The sequence below is a fragment of the Petromyzon marinus genome, chromosome 55, assembly GCF_048934315.1.
Source record: "Petromyzon marinus isolate PM22_M1 ecotype Great Lakes invasive population chromosome 55, UKy_Petmar_22M1.pri1.0, whole genome shotgun sequence".
NCBI lineage: Eukaryota > Metazoa > Chordata > Hyperoartia > Petromyzontiformes > Petromyzontidae > Petromyzon > Petromyzon marinus.
The window spans coordinates 7,483,753-7,506,495 of NC_133721.1; the positions used below are offsets into that span (position 1 = coordinate 7,483,753).

At 44.9% G+C, this 22,743-nt stretch overlaps 1 protein-coding gene and 1 long non-coding RNA gene across 2 annotated transcripts; one reads left to right on the top strand and one right to left on the bottom strand.

Annotated features, from left to right (window-relative positions):
* Nucleotides 1-1,306: 1,306 nt before the first annotated feature.
* On the top strand, nucleotides 1,307-3,747 carry LOC142905613 (uncharacterized). Its single transcript, XR_012929640.1, has 2 exons — nucleotides 1,307-1,562; nucleotides 2,363-3,747. It is a non-coding gene; the product is annotated as an uncharacterized LOC142905613 (long non-coding RNA).
* LOC142905612 (polyunsaturated fatty acid 5-lipoxygenase-like) lies at nucleotides 3,298-13,953 on the bottom strand. The gene is made up of 14 exons (XM_076052309.1): nucleotides 13,831-13,953; nucleotides 13,246-13,400; nucleotides 12,729-12,924; nucleotides 12,158-12,239; nucleotides 9,691-9,813; nucleotides 9,465-9,571; nucleotides 9,010-9,182; nucleotides 8,737-8,883; nucleotides 8,046-8,249; nucleotides 6,640-6,809; nucleotides 5,676-5,794; nucleotides 4,899-4,999; nucleotides 4,613-4,780; nucleotides 3,298-3,834 (listed from the first exon to the last, which is right to left on the bottom strand). The coding sequence occupies exons 1-14, from the start codon at nucleotides 13,847-13,849 to the stop codon at nucleotides 3,655-3,657; spliced, it is 1,944 nt and encodes a 647-aa protein (XP_075908424.1). The 5' UTR covers nucleotides 13,850-13,953; the 3' UTR covers nucleotides 3,298-3,654.
* Nucleotides 13,954-22,743: the final 8,790 nt, after the last annotated feature.

A 22,743-nucleotide genomic window follows, 5' to 3' on the forward strand; every position in this document is an offset into this window, starting at 1 on the left:
CTTTTCGATACATTTGATTGTTTTCCAAAAAATCCTGGCATTTCCATGTGATTCCAGGAGAGTGGAGGAAAAGTAGGCATTTTTTGCATGCCGTATTTTTTTGACGCCTCTATTCCTTAAAATCCTGTATCTAGCCAGTCATTTACCAAATTACTTTTCTGAGCACATGCCCAAGCCTTGTCCCTAGTTTTCATGAGCTTTGTAATCAAAGGATCATACCATGGTGGGCGGTTGCCTTTATTTTTAAATCTAACCAACGGAGCATGTTTGTTAACAATTTGGAGAAACGTGTACCTGAAAGTCTCCCAAGCCGTAGTCAGGTTGGGGATATCACATACCTTGTCAATATCCGAGTGAAGCATATAATTAGGAAATGCCTGAGTGCCTCAAAGAGTGCTTTTCAACATTTTTAGGGGGGGCTTTGGGTCTGGCTGATGATCTCACCCCAAAAATGAAGGAGTGATCACTAAGTTTAATACCCAGAACACCAGTCAGTGCGAAATTGAGGGGCATTTGTTAATAGGACGTCAAGCAGAGTTGACTGTCCCGGACTTTTTTAGGTTGGGTCTTGTGGGGACATTTATTAATTGAAACAGGTTAAATTCATCTGTAAAATTTATGGCCACGGCCGGCGGGTTTAGCCAATTCCAATTTAGATCTAAAACTATTTCACCTTTAGAGAGGCCCCCAAAAAGCTCTCTCAGTGCAGATGCAGCTTCAACATTCTTCCTGCTAGGCGGTCTATAGCAGCACACTACCAATATCTTTTGATTATTTGGGAGAGTTATTCTGAGAGCCAAACCTTCAAAGTAACATTTTTTTAAACAAAGAGTGAGCTGGTGAGCGTGCAATAGTATTACAACATAGATGGCAATTCCACCTCCTTTAGATCCTCGGTCAAGCCGAATAAGGTTGTAGTTGTCAATCGTAATCTGCAAGTCATTGATGGCAGGAGTGAGAATTAGAACACCAACACCTTTTCTGCCAGAAAAATCTGGCATTTGGGCCAGGATGAAGCTCAATACCACCCAGAAATAAGAAAAGTAGAATTAAGTTTGCACAAGTATTTAATGTGAAAGGATGAAGAGCAGTGAACCCTGGACGAATAGCAGCAGCTCGCAGATGGTGTTATTTTTAAGAGCAGAATGAAGTTTGGAAGGAGTGCTGGTGAAGTAATGGTTCCCGCCATTTGGCGCGAACACGTCGCAGCATCGGGCCGCCATTTTGAATATGACGCAGCATCCGGCGCCATTTTAAATGCAACGCAGCAACCGGGTGCCATTTTTTTCTCAAGACGCAACACAGCAACCGGGCGCCATTACTGCTGCTGTGCGTCTGCCACCACGTGTTCGCTGCAGTCTGCCACGCCTCTTGCGCCGGGCCGGCCTGGCGAAGCGTCGCTGGAGCCCTGCGACTGCGAGCGGGGTGTGCCTTTCTCCCCGCGATTCGAGTGAGAAGAGCAGAGAAGGGACCTGGGCTGTTGAGAGCGAGAGGAGCCACGTTCAAGGAGATGGTTCCCGACGTCTAGAGTCTGGGGGGGCCGCCTGCTTTGTGCTTGTGGGGTGAGCCAACGCGCTACAGAGTGCTCCGCCACTGCGCAAGGGACCTTGCTGCTTGCGGGGGAGGGGGAGCAGGCCGGCGCCATTAGTGTGATGAGCGCAGCAGGACACTTTGGAGGGACTCTTTTGACGTTGGCCATCCGGTATTGTTTTCCTTGCAGATGGTCATTCCTTTGGGTTTTTTGTTGCATTTTTGGGTTGTTGGGTATTAAATTATGTTGTGGCTATAGGGATGTTAGCTTGGGGGTTTAGTGTTAGTGTTGTTGTTTTGTGACGTTTTTACTGTTTGTCGTAGGGGTCGTCTAGATTTCTTTCATAAGGGGATGTTGACAGCTGGGATGGCGTACACAGGGAGGTGTGAGTGGGTTGACGGCTGAGAATAATGTCACAAGTGTTAAGGGGGTACCTTGGGGAACAAAGGCAGGTCCGAGCTAGGGGGAGGAGCCACCAAGGGGTACTTAAGGGGGACCCCATAACGACGGCAGGGTCTCTGTTGGCGAGAGGAATGAGCCTGTGTGGACGAGATGCCAGCTGCCGCCGCAGGGCTAAAGATGTAGAGGTCTCACCGTCGCCGGGTGGTTATTGATCCCCCGCCCAGGTCTTCTGGGTGTCAAGTGCTATACTACATTAGTATTGCTAAGCTAAGGAAATGTAGAATGGCTAGGTACTTATCTGGAGCCAAAGACACATTAAAGGTGGCAAGCAAACCCTAGGTGTAACCTGTGTGGTTATGTAATTGTCAAATGGTGCATATTTGCACGCTTCAGTTTAATACCCCATTTTCTTTTGAACATTTTTGACAGTGCTCAGGATGATGACCAATTTGAGAGATTGGACACGATCACAAATCGATTTGGTGCAAGAGTCGGCGTGGCACAGGTGAGACGCCGAATGAGGAAGCTCCGTAAAACAGCGTGTAACCAATAAACTAGAATCTAAATAATGGATGGGGATAAAGTATTATTTTAGTAACAGCCTAACCCGAAATCTTTACAATGACGGTTTGGGATTAAGTTTCGTTGCGAGTTTGAGAAATGTTAATTTTGGTGCAAGTGCAAATAATTTAAAACATGCAATTAATCCCATATGCGCATGGATTCGAGTGCCGTGTGGGGCTTGAAGGGGAGTCGTTTCAGATACGAGATCAATTTATTTTGAATAGTGTAAACTGGTGGGGTTTTTGCAGGAAAGTGGGAGGACGTTACTGCTTTAGGCATTATATTTACTAGCATTTTTAGTGTGCGAGTGCTCAGGGGAGTTTTGTTTTAAACAATGGACGAGTGAAATGGTGATCGAACAAGGTGTGACAAGTTCAAATAGTTTCATTATACTATTAATTGGTAAAGCAGAGGGCTTAAAATGTCCCCTCGGAAGCACGAGTTACAAATGCAGTTTTGCATGTAGTTGTAGATTTTAGAATTGGCTCTGCGTGGCACAGGGATTTGATAGAGGCATGGGGCGTGGAGTTGGCATATTTGGTCGTTTCAGATAGTCCACTCGTGGTGGCAGATTCAATAAACCCACCATGTGTGAACGGCATCGCCTGGATTTCTAGTTTCAAAGCGTGGAGCAAGATCATGCCAGAGAACTATTGGTTTAGTCAATTTTCGACGACTACCCCCAGTGCCCAAGGAGGACGATCACAGCCAGGACGATCGAGGCACAGGCAAGGCGATGGCAGCAGAGGGCATGGCAGACCAGCCTACTGCTGCATTGCAAAGAGCCAAATGCACAATACTGCAGAATGTTGAGATTTTATTTTTCATTTTTGCAACGTGGACAGTGCAAGGCACAACAGTTGTGAAAACCACACGGAAAATCAATGTCAGTGTCAGATTTCCTTCAACATCTTAAAATTCACCATTGTGGCACATTTTTGCATTGAAATCTTGTATGGGTCTCCAGGACCCTGTTCAATTAAGTGTTACGTGCATTTAAGCCTAAGGAAGGGCACAGACTAGAAAACATCCAAGATTGCATTGCAAATTTAAATGTTAAAGCTTCCATAGACCAAAACCGCGATTTGGTCCCTCAGCACACAAGGACAAGGCAGGAAAATGAAAAAAATCTAATCCTCAGGTTTTTCCCCCATCATTTAGATTGTGATGCTGTTGGCCACCTTGTCAGGCTTCAGGTAGGGATACTTGATGGGAAGGGTCTTGTTTCTTTCAACAATGGATTTTGTAATCACCTCGAGGTCGGATTGGTATTCTTGCATGGCCTTGAGGGCATCTGGGTTCTGGAAAGGTTCATCTGGGAAAGTTCCAAGGGTTTTCTGCACGCATTTCATGAAAAAAACAGACACCATTCAAGACATTGGTTGACCCCCTTGTAATTAGGTCAATAGAAGTTCCATGTAGCAGGAAGAGGTTGCTAAATCATGGATCAAGGTTTTAAAAAGGATACGGTCTTTACAAAGGTGACCGTTGTATAATGGTTAGTAGACTGGATTTAACCAAGACGTGGGTTCGAAGTCTAACCTTCCAGTGCAGCAGCTTAAAAAAATCACAGCATTATATAGTATACAACTTGCACAAGTTGGCCCATCAGATGATCATGGATTGGGTAAAGTGTTGGTACACTCACCTCCAAGATTAGTTATGCATGTTAGCCACTAGGCAGGGTTCAGTGGCTGCCCTTTCAGGACAAGCATACCTAAAAAGGTCATTGTAATCTTTTAAGCCATGAACTGGCTGTAAATGTTGCAATTTTATACCTGGCAATCCTTTAATTGGTGGAAAACCCACCACCAGCAATGCCCTCCACGATTACCATTTAGATTAACATTAACTGTCCTGCCCAGGCTGCCGACCACTTGAGCTACACCCATTTCAAACCTTTATAAATGGTTTTCCTTTAGAGGCCAGCCAGCTTTTCCTGATGACGATCACTTAGGTATGTACAAATTACAATGCTTTGATTGCAACACATCTACACGAATTTACCAAAAAGACCCAAAGAACAGGAATTTATGCAGGTCATGAAAGCTTTAAGTCTGGATTTAGACCGACGTAACCTTAATCCACATTGCAAATGCAGGAACTAGCACCTACCTCTGCAGCACTGCGGCTAAGCACCCAGGTGATTGCCATGGAAATACAAGACACCTGCACATCAGGCAGTGTCTGCAGGATGAAGGGCATGTCCACCACACCCTTGGTGGTTGGAGGTGGCTTCCTCATGGCACTGGGTGCATTTGGGATCCATGCATAGAAGTCAAACTGCAGCACACGGTAGGGGTGGGAAGAGCATTTTTCTTATACTACAAAGTCAGCAATAAACCGAACACCACTTTGCAAGGGCTTTCGTTCAAAAAACAAACATCCGAATTTACGTTACCTGGCCATAGTTGACAGCAGAATGCTGGGCAGAGCACAGGAACACCACCATGGTGAGGAATTCACTCAACTCTGCCACACATGTGAACTTGGTAGGAAATCCTGCAGCACAGAACCAATGTTAAAAGGAGCAGCGAGCGATGAAGTTACGTTAAAAACAATGCTTGGACAGTAAAACCTGCAAGCTCAAATATCCCCTCGTTTGAAATTATAGCAATTGTCTTGCTATTGCCGAGGGCAGTGGTTCTCGGGCTGGTTCAGGGACCAGTGGTCCAAATACCAATCCAGAAATGTACAGAATGTCATTGATATTTATTAAATTAGTTGATATTAGGGTAAAGCATTCCAAGATCTAAATGCCCTTCAAAAAATGCGAGTAGCCGCACGAAAAAAGTTATGGTAATGCAGTATGTTGTATTACTGGCATTTAGATTTTTGCCACCAGGGCTGGGGTCCATAGAAACCTTTGCATGTGGCAGTGGTCCTTGGGCCAAAATAAAAATTGATGCATGGCATGATGGTGGCTTTGTTAGCACACTGGTTTTGCTAGAGGTTGCTTGCAAGTTCATGGCAAGTCATGGGCACACCTTTAATATTATGTGGCCAAGAATGCCAGGATACACCTGTTGACTAAAACCAGGTTGCAACCTGGTGTAGTAATGCATTTCCATCCTCAAACAAGTGGTCTGGCCAGCATGGAAGGGCATGCCAATGACCTGGTAGAAAACACCTTTCCTCCAGCAAGTGCTAGGACATAATTGCAGGGCTGCTTAATTACCATTGGATGGGTTGCTTAGCAAGGCATGGTTGATGTCGTCAACGAATGCTTGAAGTTCAGCGTCACCTCTCACGTCTTCGTCACGTTTGTAGAAGATGGCAAGTATTTTGTCGACAAACCTGCACAACAACGTAATGGTGCTTTCATCTGTTAAGATGAAAGCCACAGGAACTGAAGCAACCTTAGTCTCAAATCAAGTTCAATAACGGAACATTTTGGAATTGTGGTAGTGTTTAAAGTCCCTTGTATCATTCCTAGGATAACAAATATACCAAGTTGGGGAAAATACATCCATTTACCCGGGGGTAGGCAGCATCATGCCATTAAATTATTATTTTAAGCTTGTGGCTGCAGGAATCAACTCGTTGGTTCTTTCGTTAAAGGTCACGTAGGCGACCCACTAACAAAGCCAACGTTGCTCCCTTTCTTTCGATGTGGCGGTGGCTCTCGTTTAGCAGACTAACTGGCTGTGATGTTGTTGTGCGCGCATGCATTTCCTATTGCACACGTCAATCCCCTAGGTGGTGGATATACCGTCACTACATATTGACATGCTAATCTCTGACATTACAATAGCTACCTCCTCGGCTCTGTCATGGAGGTGCATCACCCACATCAGTTCCCATCTTTGGAATTCTTACTCGCTTAGGCAGAAGCTCTCGCCCCCCTCCCCCAGCTGTGTATATATAGGACTTGTTTCAGCAGCCCGTTTCTCACTCACACCTGAAGACGATTGCAACGTCTCGATCTTAGTTTTGCTACCTACATCCTTACCGAAAGAACCAGTCAGAAACCTGTTTTGAAAGGGAGGAAATGAAGTCAAAGTGTATCAACTCATAAATTGGGTCTCAAAAAAATTGATATCTGAACTGCCTTTGCAAGTCGGTTGCACGTGCCCACCGATAGCATTTTCATCATCGTGCACATAAAACCACCGGCACCAGCGTATAGTAGGTCTGGTTACTTGTGAATGGTCTTCCAGATGCTGCAGGCATCATCCCTGTAGTAGTAGCTGGGCAAGTCACCAACACCTCGATCTGCCACATCCTTCAGGATGCACAGATGTCTGTAGGTGAGCGCCTTCAAGCCCTTGCCACCAAGCTTGAAATGGCCACCGCCCCCAATTGACAGCGCCTGAACAAGTACATTTCAAGATCGTGTCATTTGAAGCCTTACCATTGAAAGACACTGCAGTACTCGGACGTGTCGATATGCATGGTGATGCAAAAGGAGCCAAAAGGTGGCAACTTTCAAAGTTGGGTCAGTCTTTGGAAAATTGCATTAAGGTATTGAGGGCCAATAGGGGAAGGAGAGATTTACCATGGTCACTGTATGGGCATGAATTGGGCAACTATAATTTAAAATGGTAGCCGAAAAGTTGGAGGACAGGTGTAACAAAAGCTTACATCCTTGCTATTAAAACTATTGGATATAGTCAGTAGGGACAAAGCAAAATGAAATTAAAGGAGCAGGTTGAAGTACTTGCTGGTATCGTGTGCCTAAAACTTGGAAACGTGCACAGAATCGGGTAGATGCACGCTTGGTATTATACCAGGATGTTAAGAGTGTGAGCAATGTCAAACACCGCATTGGAAAGAATATTAGGACGATTGAGTTCCTGTAAATGGATTGTGAACATCAAGCAGCTAAACAATGGAATGCATTGGATGATATCCAGGAGACGGAGCAATGACAAAATGAGCTCATGCAGCAGAAGTAAGATTGTTGGATTAGAAGACTGCCTCGGAGGCTTTGATGCCGTGGCTTAAATGGCAACTCATTTCAAAAGGCTCGTAAAAACCACAACCCTCACCTGATCCACAAAGGCTCCTGTGCCCACAAGTTGCGTCCGTTGCACGCACGTTGATTTCCAGGGTGAAACGCAGGTGGCGATACAGGAGCTATGCGTAAGCAGGTCAGAAAATCAGATGACCATGTGTATTAGCTGGCAATAGGCTTAATTTAACTACTGTCACTTTAAGAATGCACTTTCACGTCCTTAAAAAGGAGAGGGCAAGTCCTGTGCACAAGGCATTTCATGTCTTGGTACATGTACATGACATTGAGGAAATGTATTTGGATAAAGGTTTACTAGAAAAGGAGTCACTACATTCTGGAAGGATGGTTCCACACAACCCACAAGTGTAAAAATTAACCTTCACAAAAAATGACCAGAGTATTGGGCAAGATCTAAGAATCCAGAGACCACATCTCCAGACAAACAAGCCTTGTTGGTTGACAGGCAGTACAAGGACTGCCAGGATGGTGACGAGCACCACATGCATTTTAAAAATACAAGCTAGCAGTGGATAACTGTGTCACTAGCAGTCTCCCATGCTATTAACGCCAACATTAAAACCATGGATTCACCTTATGGACAGGATGCATTGTAGACAGCTGCCGCAAGGTGGCCATGGTGAACACCTCGGCCAGCAAGTGGGTCTTGAGCAAGTGCGTGGAGATCTCATGGATCTGAAAGTCCATGGAACGAACCCACATCTTGGCCAGCATCCAGTCGTGCGCAGAGTCGCTCGGCAAGAAGATGGGGTTATCCGCCGATGGCTTTTGCTGCAGCTGTGGATGCATGGTGGTAGGAGCAGCAGAATATTGTTTGTGTAAAGCCACAGTTGTTCGTACCGAAGCTTGCCATGTCCGATGTTTTCATTGTCTCATGTACGACATGGTTACTAGAATGAATAGATTAGTAGGTACTTTGAGTGTGTACCTGTTGCCAACTTTACAAACTGTTATTCATACGTTTGTAAAAACATAAAAGTTGACTATTACTTTGTCTATGATTGCAGTACAGTTGGCCATGTACGTGCCAAAGTACACAGAGCACCCAGGACTGTTATTGTACAGTGGATGAAACGATTAGGGTAACTTGGTCTTTACTAATACCCAAAAGCCAATGCAGGAATGCCATAATTACCCAACCCACTGGCAAGGGGAGAGCTAGTGCCATCTATGGCGGGAGTACACAAGTCAGAGATGTGGCCCTGTTGATAACAAAATATACCATTGCCAGGATGCTAGCACGAGCGCAAAATGCACAACTTGCCTGTATAGCAATAGGCAGCAGCTGCCCCTGTTTGTTGACGTAAAGCAGGCACATGGGAGCTGCTAGGTAGAAGGGCTTGGAATGGTTGACTGTATTGCCAGGAATGCCATCAAGGCACTGGTAGTCCACAATGTAGACATTGCCGTGCTGTGAACATGCACACAAAATAATCCCACAGGTCATCACCACTGTAGTGATGCGCTTAAGCTATGGTCTGCACAAGGTTATTAGGGGCAAGTTTCAAATTAAAGCATTGGGAGATCTTTACAGCACCTTGATCTCGTCTTCAAGGGAGCATTCACGGACCAGGCTGCTCTTCACCATGTTCGTGGTGACAGGAAAATTCTCAGGCAGCTTGGTGCAGCGTTTGATGAGAACAGGGTTGACACCATTCATGAATTGGTAACCGAAGAACCAGTCCTGATCCCAGTGGTGAGAAATATACTCTGCACAACGGGAGATAGCAGAAAAACGTGGAACAGATGCCACATACAGGGCTACAATTTAAAACCGCAGGTCAGTTGTGTACATGTACACCATTACTTCAAATTAAGTCTCGCAATCAATTATAAAAAAAGGGTATGGCAAGCTACTGGAGGGGACGGTGTGGTGCCATTAATTTCCACAAAGTAGGTGAAAAACCAGCAGGATCGGATCTTAGATGTAATTATGGAGTCAACCCTCGACTTAGTTTACCACTCAAACCATAGCTACCCCACCGTGCAAACCTGCAATTTCACTCTTGACCCTTGTAAATAAGCGACGGAAGTCTTCTATCTTCGTCCAAGACATGCCATCGAGGTTCATGAACACCCTCAAACCCAAATCTTGCACACTAAACGACAAGTACAAAAGTGCAGTCAGACCAATCAGGGACATTTGAACAGAATTCAAAGCTAGCAATATGTCTAACAAAATGGTAACAGTAGTGTGGCAAACAAATGGTGTCTTTACCTTTGCAGAAAGGACAAGTTGAAATCGGCACTTTTCTCATCATCAAAACGGGTATCGCAGGGCAAGTCAAGGAAGGATTTGCTGTCGACTCCAAGGGGAAGCCCAGCCTGCCATTCTAGCCACCTGCAGAAAATCAAAAGCAGGCCGCAATAGTTTAGGTGTCAAGGCCAGGGTTTTTGGTACACACTGGTCACTACAATATGGGTGGCAAAATTAGATTGCCCATTTTTGTAATCGGCAGCTGGCCAACTGACAAAGGGGCTAACGGTCACGATTCCAGAACCGAGTGTAATAAAACCCAATTAGGAAGGTGAAACAGATTAAGAGCACACCATTGAAAAGAAACGGTGGGAAAATGTAGTTCCACCTCTTTAAGCATTCTGAATTACCCAGTGTTGGATATATAGGCCTGTTCCAAAATTGCTATTAATAATTGCCAGTAATTTTAATAAATCCTGCTACAAGGAGCAGCCAGATGGAGATCGTAAAAAGGCCATTAAAAATAAATAATAAACTGCAGGACAAAGAGCGGTTGTTATCTGCGAATCTCCAGAGCACCAAAGAACGGCTCAAATTCCCAGAATCAGACACAGGGCAAACAAACATTACAACTGATTTTTTTTTCTCTTCAGAAAAAAGAGAGTTTGGCTATAAGAATAAGTCTTATTACTTATTTTATGTCAACCTAATTTAAGCCACGCATTGTATCTTCTGTGTACGTGACTTTACCAAGAGAACCAAAGTACACGAGTTCCTGCAATCACGAAAGCGCACGTCCAAACTAAGCTATATATCCAACCTCCAGATAAAATCGGAACTACAAATCTTGGTTAAACAAAACTAAATGATATGAGCGACGTTAAACCGAGGGCTAGCCAAAGAGAGAAAGAACCTCCCGGCCGCCTTAGTCTTCCCACAGTGCAGGATAACAGGAATTTAACACCAGAGCGAGGAAATTGCTTGTTGCAAAGACGGAGCCATCTGTACCCCATGGATGAAGAGATACCTTGGGGCAGGGACGGTGATCAATGGATGCAGATGTCTTGATGGGATGACACACACAAGCAACGCCCCCCCCTCCCACTACCCAGAGTGGAGATTTTTCGAATGTAATCGCTCAACCAGCATCTTGACAGACCAGTTCAACAAGGCACAGCAAGTTCAATCGGTAGATCAGCTCAAGAGCTACTGAGGGCAGCGAGTGGCAGGCCGGGGGTGGCCCCATGATCACAGGATGGCAAGGTTCGCCGAGTAGTTATGTATAAACGAGCACGAGTTGGGAGCTGAAAGACGAAGTATCGCTCAAAGACTTGTATTTCTACATCAAGTGCCAGCGGCCACGCGTGTGCTGGCTCATCCAGCAGCGGAAAGAGCCTTTATCTGCTAGCATGAGCAGCCAAGCTGACACCGACCAAGAGAACAAAGCCGTTCGTATCACCCTCCCCCACTCAGACGCACCACCCGGCATCGGCGTCAAGAAGATGCTCATATCGGGACAATCAAGAAGTGTGACATTCCAAAGGGGGCACATTAAGTATCAACGGATTGTGAAGAACATTGTTGCCATCGAGTTACAGGGATACTGCTACTTAGTATTTGAGTCGTTCGTTTTTTTAATTGCATAATGTTGCATATGGATCAACGAATGAGTGCAGTAATGTGGCCAATTTCAAGTGTACGAATTTGCATATTATAGGGTTAAGGTTTGTGTAGAATAGCACGCATGTTTAACGACCCTCTCACCAGCTGAGCTCGCGTTAGGCAGTGGAATTAATCACATGTGCCGTCGCCAAAGTGAGACAACACAATCATTGACGGTTAGTGTTGGTACTGCATTGATAATTCCAAGCCGAGAGTTGCATCTTTTAGAGTTAAGGTTTAGTTAGAAAATAAAATTGATTAACGCAGAAGTGGTTGTACGTTTCAAGCATAATAAATATTATCTACAACAACTGTATTCTGCGTTGAGATCTGAATTAACAAACTATAATGCACTCGGTAAATTGTAAAGCGAGAATTGTATTGTCGAGCGTTAATACGAAATTAAACGAAGCAGAGTTTAATCCTACCTACTTACAGCACACCTGCATAACGCAATACGACTAATTGTATGATCCCGATTGATAACCCGACCCTCCTCAGCAATACGGGGCCTAATTATCATAAGGGATCGCATTAGCATAATCACCCCCATTCGCATACATTAATACAATTATCTCTAGAATAAACAATTCTCAATTAATAATTTCTGATAATTACGCAATTTTCCAAATATAATTTAATTTATTATTTCAAAATTTTCATAACCGACATATACAACACCAGAACACAGTAGACAATTCCAACTAACCTTGGTTGTTTCTAGATATTTTTTGGCAAAGGATGACAGCAAGTCTAACAGTGTATTCGTAGCAATTTGCAATGCAATTGGACAAGCACGAGACCATGAATAACTTGTGCCTCAAACCTCAACGAGTGCCGTCTCGCAGACAATTCCTCAGCCCTCTTTTCCTTTAGTTGAGCCAAGGTCTCGTGCTGTGGCAGAATTCCTGCAATGCGAGGGGTGGAAGCAAGTGCAAAACACGCGTCTGGTAGCCACAACACCGAGTTGAACGTACCCAACAACTTGCAAAGTCAAATTCTAGCTTTTAAATTACATTGTGGGCGGGAACTGTTGCGCAGCAGAATTAAGAATCACGTGGAGAGGTCTTGACGGCCATGTGGACAGCATTTGAAAAAGGCCTGAACACAAGTGATTTCGCCAACTGTTCAGGGATGTAGTTCCATATGCAGACAGAAGTATAATTAGAGGGGAACCAAATTAAGGCGTCATCTTTCGTTAGCCGATTGCACAACCTGGGTGGAATTGTGGGAAATCAGTAAGAAAAAGGGATAGTGCAAGAGATACGTGCCACCTCAAAACCACAAGGAACCTTGGTTTAATGCTAGACCATAAGCATTTAATGGAATTGTACCATCTCCATGCGTGTAGAGACCAATGCAAAAAAAATGGCGATCTGCCAACACCCACATCTTACCAAGCCCCTCCCGTAGCTCCATGGAGCCCTGCTCGAGCCAGTGGTTGGCAGGGAACCGGTGCACACGGCCACCCGGAGCGGTGACCTCCACGTAGCGGCAGAACCACGAGTCGTTCACCAGGAACGCCTCCTTCTCCAGACGAACCATTCGGATGTCGCCAATGTCAAGCTTGCTTGGAATGCTGTAGATGTCAATCTGGCCATAACATCAAAAAGGATCGTAGATGTCAGACCTAGTTTTGCTCGAAAGGTGAACATGCACATGAAGTGTTAGTTTCAGGTATTACAAAGGAGAAATTGCGTCCATCCCCCCCCTTCCCCCCACCAGCCAAAAACAGCCCAAGGCAACACGGCACATTCAAACCACAGGGTCAAGAGTATTGCCCATGCATGTACCCATCCTTAGCATGCAATCTGGCATTTGCCAGGCAATTCAGTCAGAAGCTAGGACAGAGCAAGCTGTAGTGCGTAGTGCTTATTCCCACAAGCCGATTAGATACACAATGAAGCTACTCACCGCCCCGGGGCAAAGGTCCAGTCCGAAGTGGTCCAGAAGCTGCCTATTGCTTTGGCCTGCCGAGCCAATGATAGTTGCATACACAAAGTTCATGGTGCCCGAGAACAGTGTATCGCCCGTGGCTACCGTCAGCTTGTACAGAGTCTCCACTTCTCCTGCAGCACAGCAAGACGGGGGGGGGGGGGGGGGGGGGGGGGGGGGTGTCGCTTTTCAATTGGTTATGGACGAGTCTACACCATCGTAGACTAGAATAACCTTTTTATTAAAACATCGGGAATAAATAAACAGGCCCACATACGCCGACCTAAAAATGATTTAATTGCTTGCGGTGTGCTATTTCAATGAACCTAACAAGAAGTCTGCTAATATCATTAATACAAAACCAAGAACAGTACACACGGATGGTTTCAAATTCGGCGATCTGCATACTGGCATTTTATAGCTTCTGACTGATATAGAGGGAATAATCCACGTCTAGCGAATTCAAGCGACCAAAGGAAGCATCTTATTAAAAAGGATACACTTCGAATATGGACAGCAAATCACCACAAAGTTAAGATTGAACAAGGCACGTTTCAGACAAACCTGCTACACATTCCAGCATGATGACGCTTTCACACAACCACAGGCAACCAAATAAACTGCCCGCTACAACCAGACCAGTGAACACCACCGCACAATGATGCACTGCTCACGGCCCTGTGTTACCGAATCTGCTTTTATATCCTTAGGACTGGAAGAGCCCAGCCGGGAAATCGTTCATGTGAGGCGTGTCCCTTATTGCCATCATTTCGGCGGTACAATAGAACAATAGTGATCAGTAAATAATGCAGGGTGTAGTGCACGTGGACAAATGAATCCACTTATCGATTGACTATAGTAGAACAATATCAATTGATTTTTCGATTTAAAGCTTTCGTGACTGCAATGATTCATCTTCTTTGGTTCTTTCGGTAAAGTCACGTATTTTATCAATTTATTATTTTATTCTCATTCTACGTGACTTTACCGAAAGATCCAAAGAAGAATATCAATTGACTCATTACAATAGAGCAATGATCAGTGGATACTATAAGAAGTACACGTGGACAAATGAATCCACTTATCAATTGACTACAGTAGAACAATATCAATTGACTAATTTCAATAGAACAATGGTGATCAGTGAATAATGAGTGCACGTGGACAAATGAATCCACTCAAGGCCGTGATTATAATATATATTGGGGGACACACACTTCCCCCTCCAATATTCAAATATGCTCAAAATGTCCCCCCCAATATATTGTTACAAAAATAATTGCTATGCTATGTAAATGAGAACAACAATTTGCTAAACCTTGGCTACAATATCTGGAATTGTCTTCATATAAATCAATGCATAGATTTGTTTATATGATTGTGGTTATGGTTGTACTTTATTAATCCCTAATCTCTGCCATTACATACAATGAAACAAGAAATGGTAAAAAAAGTAAAAACAGAGCGATGTAATACAATACACTATTAGACATTGTAAAAAATAAATAAAAAGTCCATCCCATGTGTTAGTGAATTCTTTTATATTTCAGGCAGGAAATGAGTCTTAAAATTTAGATATTTTTCTGGGTTGGGACCCCCAGACACCCTGGAATATTTGGTCCCTCCCAATGTTGACTCCATGGCTACGGCCTTGAATCCACTTAGTAATTGACTCATTACAGTACTATAATTGAGCTCCAGTTTTGACAACTCAGAAAACAAGGATATTTAACTGGCAGGTGGCAGTGATTTTGTGTCTGGCCTTGTGAGTGTTCAATATGTTTATATCATTACCATTAGCGGCTCGGGGTTGCATCACGCGGGCAGACCCTGCCTTCATTTTAGCCAGCACTTATCCGAGAATATACGCGGGATTAACAACCAACGTGGAGGGAGGGGCGAGGGTGGAGTGAATGGCGAAGGTGGAGGGAGGGGCGATGGTGGAGGGAGGGGCGAGGGTGGAGGGAGGGGCGATGGTGGAGGGAGGGGCGAAGGTGGAGGGAGGGGCGATGGTGGAGGGAGGGGCGAGAGTGGAGGGAGGGGCGAGGGTGGAGGGAGGTGCGAGGGTGGAGGGAGGGGCGAGGGTGGAGGGAGGGGCGAGGGTGGAGGGAGGGGCGAGGGTGGAGGGAGGGGCGAGGGTGGAGGGAGGGAGATTGGTGGAGGGAGGGGCGAGGGTGGAGGGAGGGGCGATGGTGGAGGGAGGGGCGAGTGTGGAGGAGGCGGTTTCCCATGGGCACGCACGAAGCCCGGCTCAGCGAAGTGGGATACGGGTGACGTATTCATGCAGACGTGCATGGTGACGTCACAATTCCCACGCACTTATTCACCCGTGTCAGCCAGTCAGGCAGCAATAATTTTTTCTCATATTATGTGGGAGGCTTTTTTATTGAAACCAAGGGGCCATATTTTTCTCAACAAAGCAATTTCTCCAATTTCGACATCACTTGCATGGAGACGCCTGGTGTGTAATGCAATAGATCATCGATTACCCGGTGGCTTTGGGGGGGAAGAGGGCGCTGGATTTTCAAAAACGCCACATGACATCATTATGTAAGAGCATATTTATCACATTTTTTGCTAAACATTTTTTAAGGCGTTGTGTACAGTATACATATTTTTTAGTTTTTTTTATGTTTTTACGAGATGAAATTGCCATGAACATACAAATAGACAAAACAAATCCTACTTTAAAAAGTTCTTGTATTTACTGTACCGTATGTAGCCGATCCGCCCTGTCCCCTCTCCTTCTGTCATGAATCCTTGCGAGAGGGAACAGGTCGGATAATTAGACAACAATAAAAGTAATAAAGTTTGGAGGTGATGAGTAGAGACTCTGCGTTGTGCTCTGTCCTCCGGAGAAGTGGGCAACTCCACAACGAGCCCGGGCACCGAGGGTTTGTGAAACGGCAAGAGTTTTATTTCAAAAGTTTTCTTCAGAAGGGCAATTGCACCTCTGCAATAGCGATCATAGACACCCTCCACGCCAGAACACCGCAGCTGAATTCCTCGGCATCAAGTCCACCCAAATCGCAATTAAGGTGATCATATTGAACAACATTTAACATACATATTATTTAACAAAGATTTCACGAGAAACATTTTAATATCTACTATCTGCCCCAAACATCTGTTGCACGTTTTACATCCCCTGATAATTCTGCATAAACGTAATACATACTTAAATAATTATTAATTCAATTTTAATATAAATTATATTTACAAAATGTATATTTGAGAAAATCATATTTTACGGATAATAAACATGTGAAACAAGTATTTCTTATGCCCAAATGAGGAATGCAACCTTTGCCAAAACAACTGCCCAGCTCACCCCATTAGCTCAATTTTACAATTAAGCTCGAAGTCAGCCATTCTGCGCCTTCCAAATGAACAGCGCAACACAATAACACCATACTTTTGGTTCTTTCGGTAAAGTCACGTAGGTAAAAAAATAATAGATCACGACGTTTCAATCACAACACAAGAAATCGTCATCAGGTGAGACAACTACGGCGGCAAGAAAAAAACTGCTGAAGTAGGCGAGAGAGTTGCCGTGGCATGAGGTGATATAGGTATCGGCGGTAGGGGGAGAGAGAAGGGGGGGGGAAGAGAGGGGGCGGGGCAGAAAGTGGGACCCCACAGCAGCACCTGAGTCACCAGGGGGAGGGGGGGGGAGACGGGGCGGGGCAGAAAGTGGGACCCCGTAGCAGTGCCCGAGTCACCGGTGGAGAGATCCGAGAGAGGTACAGAGAGAGAAAGAGACACAAGGAGTCAGAAATAACAGCTGACATAGGCAGGTAGGATGGAAACATCACAGTCGGTTAAGACTTTATCTGGTTAATGACGTCCTTCCAATGATTGCCAACAATATCATCACTAATTCGACTTCTTTTATCGATTCGAACAAGCAGCGCCCTCTAAAACCTTCGGCCGCTTGACCAGCCAGATTTTATGACCTTCCAAAGATCCACAAAGAAGGTATCCCACTCAATCCTATCATCTCCACCATTAACTCACCCACCTACAAACTGGCCAGATTTCTGTCTGAGACCCTGCTTCCTTTCACGGGCAAGACCACCTCAGCTGTACTTAACTCAGCTCACTTGGTTTCTCTCATCAAGGGCATCTCACTGTCTCCAGATGATTTACTTGTCAGTTTCGATGTAGTCACCCTGTTCACCAAGGTACCTGTACCTGATACCGTTGCAATCATTGAAGACTTGGTCCAACAGGGACAGAATCCAGATGTACCAACTTTGGTAAGGCACTGCCTTACCAACACTTACTTCACCTGGAATGGTACATTCTACAAACAAAATGAGGGTACCCCAATGGGTTACCCATCATCGCCAGTGGTAGCTAATGTTTTCATGGAGAAATTTGAGACAGATGCCATCCAGACATCCACCCTACGTCCTTCCTTGTGGAAGAGATACGTAGATGACACGTTCCATCATCTGGCCACATGGCCTGCCAGCACTGAACCAATTTATCAACCACATCAATTTCATACACTCATCTATCAAATTCACCATGGAAGTGGAAAAGGATGGCAAGAGAGCGGCTGGGTGTTTGCCAGTCGACGGCGGAGCTGCAGGAGGACGCGACCGCCATCGGGTCATAGTTCATACTTCATCGTTCCATTTATTTGGTATATCCCTGTGAGCCATTCGGCTCTTGAATCGGGTGCAACCACAACAAACAAAAACAAAAACATGAACAAGAAAACATCTTAAAGTGACTATGTGACTGTACAAACAGAAAATCCAGGAAAAAAAACATCAAAATATTCCTGAAATAGCACCGTACACCAATGCTCTGTGCAAAAATCCCAGTGGGATGCAAGTCAAACAACAACAACCACAAGACAACTGAGATTAAGGCCATCAGTCTACTTCTGTACTACAATAAACAAAAACATGGCCAAACCAAAACACTTTTCGAAATCACCAATACAAAGCCATGAATACAATATAACAGTGATCATACGGACTGTGGCCGAATTTTTTTACAATAAACTACATAAATAACATATAACACACAAACCCTAGAGCCATAGCTGGCTGCATGAGTCACTCCACAACAACAGGAGCATCAGTCAGAGTATCACATTTTTCAATGCACCTTTAAGATCAGCACACTAAATCAAAATACAGATAATACTTTGCAGCGGTCATCCGGAGCGAAACATTTTATTTTATTTTAGGCCACTGAATAGCAGTGGCAGCTAGGAGTGTACAACTCCTCCAGAGCAGTTCTGAGTGAAGATCTCAAAGGTAGTGATTCAAGTTGCAGTTTATTGGCAATAGCATTCCAGACCGTGGGGGCATCAATAGCAAAATCCCTTCCTCCGGTTTTTGTACGGCAATAGGGAATGTGAAGCTGGTAAATGAGTGAAGACCTGAGGTCAAATTTGTTCTTTGAAATAGAGAGGAGATCCAGTAGGTAGTCTGCGGATTTTTTTGTAAGTACATCGTGAATAAATAAGATCTAGTGCACAAGCCGTCGAACATTAAGAGATGTTAAGTTTGACCCAATGTAGAGATCACAGTGGTGAATCCTATGTGGGCAGTTTAACACGTAGGCCCATATAGGTCCTTAATTATTATGAATTATTATGGCCCTATATGGGCAGTTCAATGCAAATCTTAAGCCCGAGTGATAGATGGAATCAAGCTTGAGATAGGTCGGTAGTTATTGGGATCATTTTTAGGGCCCCCTTTGTGAATTGGACGGACATAGGAATGTTTCCTTTCTAGAGGAACTGATGCTTCTTTGATGGACAGGTTGAAAATATGGGCTATAGGTTTGTATATTAGGTGACCAACAGTTAGTAGAGCAAAGACGGGAAAACGATCTGCTCCGGTAGAGGAGGACCCTTTGAGGTAGGACAGTTGTTTCAGCACATTACTTTCGTGGATTTGCTGGAAACTAAATTCGTTTAATGTTTGGACAGGGGTGTAGGAATTTGCACGAGCAGTGGTGACTCCCAATCCATTATCAAAAAAGGTTAAAAATGTTAACTATTTTTTTGGGATCTGAAAAATATTCCCCATTTCGGTTAAGCTCAACGGGCAGATTGTCTGTTTTGAATGCCTTTTCGATACATTTGATTGTTTTCCAAAAAATCCTGGCATTTCCATGTGATTCCAGGAGAGTGGAGGAAAAGTAGGCATTTTTTGCATGCCGTATTTTTTTGACGCATCTATTCCTTAAAATCCTGTATCTAGCCAGTCATTTACCAAATTACTTTTCTGAGCACATGCCCAAGCCTTGTCCCTAGTTTTCATGAGCTTTGTAATCAAAGGATCATACCATGGTGGGCGGTTGCCTTTATTTTTAAATCTAACCAACGGAGCATGTTTGTTAACAATTTGGAGAAACGTGTACCTGAAAGTCTCCCAAGCCGTAGTCAGGTTGGGGATATCACATACCTTGTCAATATCCGAGTGAAGCACATAATTAGGAAATGCCTGAGTGCCTCAAAGAGTGCTTTTCAACATTTTTAGGGGGGGCTTTGGGTCTGGCTGATGATCTCACCCCAAAAATGAAGGAGTGATCACTAAGTTTAATACCCAGAACACCAGTCAGTGCGAAATTGAGGGGCATTTGTTAATAGGACGTCAAGCAGAGTTGACTGTCCCGGACTCTTTTAGGTTGGGTCTTGTGGGGTTATTTATTAATTGAAACAGGTTAAATTCATCTGTAAAATTTGTGGCCACGGCCGGCGGGTTTAGCCAATTCCAATTTAGATCTAAAACTATTTCACCTTTAGAGAGGCCCCCAAAAAGCTCTCTCAGTGCAGATGCAGCTTCAACATTCTTCCTGCTAGGCGGTCTATAGCAGCACACTACCAATATCTGTTGATTATTTGGGAGAGTTATTCTGAGAGCCAAACCTTCAAAGTAACATTTTTTTAAACAAAGAGTGAGCTGGTGAGCGTGCAATAGTATTACAAACATAGATGGCAATTCCACCTCCTTTAGATCCTCGGTCAAGCCGAATAAGGTTGTAGTTGTCAATCGTAATCTGCAAGTCATTGATGGCAGGAGTGAGAATTGTTTCTGTTAGGCAAAAAAATGTCCAGATCAAGATTTGCCACTTCTAGTTTTAGTTGACTTAATTTAATCACAAGTCCTCTGATGTTGACATGTAGAACACCAACACCTTTTCTGCCAGAAAAATCTGGCATTTGGGCCAGGATGAAGCTCAATACCACCAGAAATAAGAAAAGTAGAATTAATAATTTGCACAAGTATTTTCTGTTAAAGGATGAAGAGCGGTGAACCCTGGACGAATAGCAGCAGCTCGCAGATGGTGTTATTTTTAAGAGCAGAATGAAGTTTGGAAGGAGTGCTGGTGAATGGTTCCCGCCATTTGGCATGGACACGTCGCAGCAACCGGGCGCCATTTTGAATATGACGCAGCATCCGGCGCCATTTTAAATGCAACGCAGCAACCGGGTGCCATTTTTTCTCAAGACGCAACACAGCAACCGGGCGCCATTACTGCTGCTGTGCGTCTGCCACCACGTGTTCGCTGCAGTCTGCCACGCCTCTTGCGCCGGGCCGGCCTGGCGAAGCGTCGCTGGAGCCCTGCCACTGCGAGCGGGGTGTGCCTTTCTCCCCGCGATTCGAGTGAGAAGAGCAGGGAAGGGACCTGGGCTGTTGAGAGCGAGAGGAGCCACGTTCAAGGAGATGGTTCCCGACGTCTAGAGTCTGGGGGGGCCGCCTTCTTTGTGCTTGTGGGGTGAGCCAACACGCTACAGAGTGCGCCGCCACTGCACAAGGGACCTTGCTGCTTGCGGGGGAGGGGGAGCAGGCTGGCGCCATTAGTGTGATGAGCGCAGCAGGACACTTTGGAGGGACTCTTTTGACGTTGGCCATCCGGTATTGTTTTCCTTGCAGATGGTCATTCCTTTGGGTTTTTTGTTGCATTTTTGGGTTGTTGGGTATTAAATTATGTTGTGGCTATAGGGATGTTAGCTTGGGGGTTTAGTGTTAGTGTTGTTGTTTTGTGACGTTTTTACTGTTTGTCGTAGGGGTCGTCTAGATTTCTTTCATAAGGGGATGTTGACAGCTGGGATGGCGTACACAGGGAGGTGTGAGTGGGTTGACGGCTGAGAATAATGTCACGGGTGTTAAGGGGGTACCTTGGGGAACAAAGGCAGGTCCGAGCTAGGGGGAGGAGCCACCAAGGGGTACTTAAGGGGGACCCCATAACGACGGCAGGGTCTCTGTTGGCGAGAGGTATGAGCCTGTGTGGACGAGATGCCAGCTGCCGCCGCAGGGCTAGAGATGTAGAGGTCTCACCGTCGCCGGGTGGTTATTGATCCCCCGCCCAGGTCTTCTGGGTGTCAAGTACTATACTACATTAGTATTGCTAAGCTAAGGAAATGTAGAATGGCTAGGCACTTATCTGGAGCCAAAGACACATTAAAGGTGGCAAGCAAACCCTAGGTGTAACCTGTGTGGTTATGTAATTGTCAAATGGTGCATATTTGCATGCTTCAGTTTAATACCCCATTTTCTTTTGAACATTTTTGACAGTGCTCAGGATGATGACCAATTTGAGAGATTGGACACGATCACAAATCGATTTGGTGCAAGAGTCGGCGTGGCACAGGTGAGACGCCGAATGAGGAAGCTCCGTAAAACAGCGTGTAACCAATAAACTAGAATCTAAATAATGGATGGGGATAAAGTATTATTTTAGTAACAGCCTAACCCGAAATCTTTACAATGACGGTTTGGGATTAAGTTTCGTTGCAAGTTTGAGAAATGTTAATTTTGGTGCAAGTGCAAATAATTTAAAACATGCAATTAATCCCATATGCGCATGGATTCGAGTGCCGTGTGGGGCTTGAAGGGGAGTCGTTTCAGGTACGAGATCAATTTATTTTGAATAGTGTAAACTGGTGGGGTTTTTGCAGGAAAGTGGGAGGACGTTACTGCTTTAGGCATTACATTTACTAGCATTTTTAGTGTGCGAGTGCTCAGGGGAGTTTTGTTTTAAACAATGGACGAGTGAAATGGTGATCGAACAAGGTGTGACAAGTTCAAATAGTTTCATTATACTATTAATTGGTAAAGCAGAGGGCTTAAAATGTCCCCTCGGAAGCACGAGTTACAAATGCAGTTTTGCATGTAGTTGTAGATTTTAGAATTGGCTCTGCGTGGCACAGGGATTTGATAGAGGCATGGGGCGTGGAGTAGGCATATTTGGTCGTTTCAGATAGTCCACTCGTGGTGGCAGATTCAATAAACCCACCATGTGTGAACGGCATCGCCTGGATTTCTAGTTTCAAAGCGTGGAGCAAGATCATGCTAGAGAACTATTGGTTTAGTCAATTTTCGACGACTACCCCCAGTGCCCAAGAGGACGATCACAGCCAGGACGATCGAGGCACAGGCAAGGCGATGGCAGCAGAGGGCATGGCAGACCAGCCTACTGCTGCATTGCAAAGAGCCAAATGCA